At 39.0% G+C, this 5,000-nt stretch overlaps 2 protein-coding genes across 4 annotated transcripts in view; both read right to left on the bottom strand.

Annotated features, from left to right (window-relative positions):
* The window catches only part of LOC135210986 (transmembrane protein 17B-like), a 708,558-nt gene that overhangs the window by 606,615 nt on the left and 96,943 nt on the right, over positions 1-5,000 (bottom strand). The gene's annotated exons all lie outside the window — the stretch shown is intronic.
* Positions 1-5,000, bottom strand: part of LOC135210983 (non-lysosomal glucosylceramidase-like) — a 343,346-nt gene that overhangs the window by 275,310 nt on the left and 63,036 nt on the right. The window contains exon 4 of the mRNA XM_064243984.1: positions 25-145. Coding sequence (XP_064100054.1) covers positions 25-145 — 121 coding nt within the window. The remainder of the gene's footprint in view (positions 1-24; positions 146-5,000) is intronic.

The raw sequence follows: 5,000 nt of genomic DNA, 5'->3' as shown, positions 1-5,000 counted from the left end.
GTGATACAAATTTGAATTACTTACCATTTCTATCACAGCTTCCTCCTGTTCCATTTTTGAATGTGAAAGTTATCGATACATCTCTGGGTTCAGAGTTATGGTTCTCAATATTCCAAACAAAAACTCCTACAGGCAAACAAGAATCCTGTAAAAGAAAATGTTCAAGTATATAAAATATCTTATTTCAAATTAGATGTCAAATACATAAAAACAAAATATTAAAAAAAACTTTTTGTTTCTAGACATGAAACTTAGTTTTACTTAGAAAAGATGATTACATTGCTGAATAGCAGCTAGAAATGAGTGATGACATAATTCAGTAATTAAGAGTGTCCCTCTTAACAAGGCCCTTTCTTCCCAATTAAATATGATATTTTTATAACAAAATAAGGTTTTACTTATACATTCTTTCTAAGAAATTACATAGATGAAAGCTCTCTACCTCTGCAGTCCAGAATTCAAATTTTGTGGTGGCACTGCCATCGCTAGTATAAATGATTGTTAGGTACAAAATAGCAGAGCCTTCCAATTCATTTGAGCCACCATGTCCATTTGTGGGAAGGAGGGAGGGCTTTTATTATGCACAGTGGAACCTCGACATACGAAAGTCCCAACTTACGAAAAATTCAAGTTACGAAAGCAAATAAGAAGATTTTTTTGCCTCTGCATACAAAAATAATTCATGTTACGAAAGGGTGTTGCTGTAAAGTCCCGAGATTCGCCCAGACCACCGAGAACAATTTTAAAACTCGCGCACCTCCAACTGAGTAGACTCGCCACCATCCTCCCACTCTCCCATTGGTTCCTGATGCTAGTCACCGCCGTAAGATCCTGCTCTCCTATTGGTCAGCATCTCTTCCATCGTGCTCTACAAAAAGGCGTCGTTCGGCCACTCCATGGCAGCATCGTTATTATACGCGTGCGGAATTCATTCGTTCACATATACGATTTTGTATGTTAACGTAAATTCGTGTTAGTGATTTTGCTTTGCACTTTATCGTGTTGTGTGAGAACTTAATTAGTACATAACTTAATTACGTATAGTCATGGGCCCCAAGAAAGTTGCTGAAGTTCATGGAAAGAAGAGGATGCTTTCTATGGAGACAAAGATGGAGATAATCAAGAAGTATGAGGCTGGCATGCGGCTGAGAGTGATCGCTAAGGAATACAGCTGAAATCAGTCGACGATAGGCACCATCATTAAGCAGAAAGAAGCCATCAAAGCAGCTACACCTTCCAAGGGCGTGACTATTTTGTCCAACAAGAGGAGCCACGTGCATGATAAGATGGAGAGGCTGCTTCTTGTATGGATAAAAGACAAAGAAATCGCTGGCGATACGATAACCGAGACGGCAATCTGCCACAAGGCCAGCACTATTTTCGGCAATTTGATTGCCCAGGCCGAAGAAGACGGAGGAGAAGGGACATCGACGCCAACCCCAGACTTTGAGGCTTCTCGTGGGTGGTTTGAAAAATTTCGGAAATGGACTGGCATCCATTCGGTGGTGCGGCATGGGGAGGCCGAAGCTTTTATTAAGACGTTTGACGAGATGACGATCAAGGAAGGCTACAGTTCTCAACAAGTCTTCAACTGTGACGAGACCGGCCTTTTTTGGAAAAAAATGCCTCGTCGGACGTACATCACAGAGGAAGAGAAGAAGCTACCCGGGCATAAGCCTATGAAAGACAGGCTTACGCTCGCACTTTGTTCCAATGCCAGTGGGGATTGTAAGGTGAAGAATCTGTGTTTCCGCCCAACAGTGAAGAAATTCTTGGAATAGAAGCGCCTCCCTCTGAAATGTCTGCTGGTGTTGAACAATGTCCCTGCTCACCCTCCTGGCCTCGAGGAAGATATCCTAGCGGAGTATTCTTTCATCAAGGTTCTTTATCGTCTGCCTAACATCACCCCTCTCCACCAGCCCATGGACCAGCAAGTGATATCGAACTTCAAGAAGCTGTATACGAAACATCTTTTCAAGAGATGTTTCGACATCACCGATACCACAAACCTCACCTTGCGTGAATTTTGGAAGGAGAATTTCGATATTGTGATAAGCATCCGACTCATCGATCAAGCTTGGCAGGAGGTTTCGAGGGGAACCTTGAATTTTTTATGGAGGAAACTCTGGCCTGATGCTGTATCCGTCCGAGACTTCGAGGGATTCTACATGGGCGAAGCTGATGCAGATTCAGAAACAGTTGACGATCCTGAAATTGTTTCCCAACCAGATCTTGACGAGATCATTGCACTCGGCAAGTCCATGGGGCTGGTCGTCTACGAGGATGACATCAATGACCTTCTCGACGAGCACCAAGAGGAGCTTACGACGGATAACCTGAAGGAGTTGGAGGCCATGCAACATAACGTCGTTCAAGAAGAGTTCTCTAGGAGTGGTGAGGAGGAGGAGGAGGACCCTATGACAATGGCAGAAATTAAGGATGCTCTAGCTGGTTTTCATAAAGCGCAATCATTTGTAGAAAAGAGACTCCCCGAAAAGGCTTACACAGGTCATATGCTTGCGAAGTTCGATGACATTTGCCTGAGTCGTTTCAGGAACATTTTGAAAAGCAGACAGAAGCACTCTTCCTTGGATGGTTATTTTTTAAAAAGGCCTTTAGTAGTAAGCAAACAGGAAGGTCCAGGTGATATGAGAAAACAGAAAATTGAAAGTGGTGAAGAAATTGAAAAAAAAAAAAAAAAAAAAAAAAAAAGTGAAAAAAATGTAAAAATCTGAAAAAGACAAAAAAAAAAAAAAAAAAAAAAAAATTTATTTTAAGATTTCTGTAAAGATAAGTGTTCATGTTTTCTGTCATTTGTTAATGTGTTTCATGAAGTTTAGTGTTAATTTTTTCTGCCATTTTTAAATGTGTTTTGTAAAGTTAAGTGTTCACGTTTTCTGCCATTTATCCCCCTCCTCTGTTGCCACTTTCGGACATCACCTCATTTGAAATTTTACTACATATGTACGTACACGTAAGTACAGTATTTCTTGTACCCTGTACACTAATACACTTTATATACAGGTAGGATAAAGGTTAGGTTAGGTATTGAATGGTCAAATTGTTGTATTTCATTGTTTTTTGGTCAATTTAGCTTTATTATAAAATATACTCCAGTGTTTTTGTAATTTACATGTAAAATTGTAGTTCGAGATACGAAAAAATCAGGTTACAAAGGCCGCTTTGGAACAGATTCATATTATATCCTGAGGCACTACAAAGGCCACTTTGGAACTGATTAATTTTATATCCTGAGGCACTACTGTATATGATATATATATATATATAGTTTATATATATATATATATCTATATATACAGATATATATATATATATATATATATATATTATATCGTATATACTCGCGGTATTATGCAACTTTTGAAACCTAATTTTGAAGCTAATTTTAAAGGGGTCGCATCACACACGCGGTATAAAATTAGCGTACCGTCTATGCTTTCCCAAATTGGCAGATCGCGATAGTTACTACCGGAGGAAAACAGTAGATCTATTAAAAAGTTATGTTTTACTTGTACTTCACTACATCCAATAATATTGTATGCATTCTCATATTACTATTGTATTTTAAAATACAAAAGAGCGATCGTGCGCCATTTGCATTATTTTGGTTTATACAACATGTTTAACTGTTCTAGACTAACCATCTATAATTTCCAAATCAGTTAAGGCACAACACCGAAGGATTTTTTACTTTTTGTTTTACTCAGTAAAAGAAACATTTGTTACTTGAACTATTATTTTCCTTTTAGGATATGCAGGTAAGTGAAAATTTATTAAAGTAAAAAAATTGCATAAAATTAATAAACTAAAATCCTCCAAAGTCGCTCTCCGTGTCCCTATCATCAAATACTGCTCTAAATTCTTTGCCATCAAGGCAGTCATCATATTCGTCATCTTCCAGATCTTTGATCATTTCATCCTCATCTCCTGCATCTTCGTATAGGACATCGTCAATTCATATGGAAGGTATAGTCTTGTCACCGTGGCGAGCTCTCTGGCGTGGCTTTTAAAGATCTGCCCTTATGCTAATTTTACAAAAACAACAACTGCCTGTGTGTGACAGACCTTTGAATGTCCTTGAGACAAACCCCGAGGCTATAATTATAAGATTATAAGGGTTTTTCCTTCCCAGGTACTTTAATCTCCTTCCTATTCGGCCTCTCTCTCTCTCTCTCTCTCTCTCTCTCTCTCTCTCTCTCTCTCTACTCTCGTCTCTCTCTCTCTCTCTCTCTCTCTCTCTCTCTCTCCTAAATCTTACAGCTGTCCGAGCGAGAGCTTTTTTTATGGGACAACATAGGCCCGCATTTCGAATTTCCATACCTATTTATTTCGTATACGATTGCCCTTTCTCGGCTGTGAAGTTGATGTCTATCTATGGCTGTGAGATGACCAGGAATAACTTGTAAGTCGGTGTCAAAGTCACTCCACTCTTCAGTCAGGCCAAACTTTGCCATATCGCATTCAAGCAATATTCAGTCATTGTTTCCTATCTATTATTTTCTCAGAGAGAGTAGAGAGAGCAGAGAGAAGATAGAGAAGAGGAGAGATAGAGAGAGAGAGCGAGAGAGAGAGGAGAGAGAGAGAGAGAGAGAGGAGAGAGAGAAGAGAAGGAGAGAGGAGAGAGAGAGTCTGTCTGTATACGATTGTTTATTTCCTCACTCGTCAAACTTACTGTTATGCTTTATTTCATATTTCCTTGCTCACCAATTTATTCTATACCTACGATATTAAGAAATCAAGATATGTGTAGAAGGGAGAAATGCCTCCAGACTGTACAGTCAGTATGGATTTAAACGCACGTGGAACTGGTTGAAATATTCGCAACAGCACCAAAATGAGATGCCCTGTTGATAGAATATCTGACTCCGTTTCTTGTTATTGCATAAAAAAAACTTTATAAATCGTGAAACTACGTAATTTATTTAGAATTCTGCGCAACGGAAAAGATAATATTTGATATCTGTAATGGGAAAAATGGT

This window comes from Macrobrachium nipponense, chromosome 4 (genome assembly GCF_015104395.2).
Source record: "Macrobrachium nipponense isolate FS-2020 chromosome 4, ASM1510439v2, whole genome shotgun sequence".
Taxonomy (NCBI): Eukaryota; Metazoa; Arthropoda; class Malacostraca; order Decapoda; family Palaemonidae; genus Macrobrachium; species Macrobrachium nipponense.
This window is presented reverse-complemented; position numbering and strand designations above follow the sequence as displayed.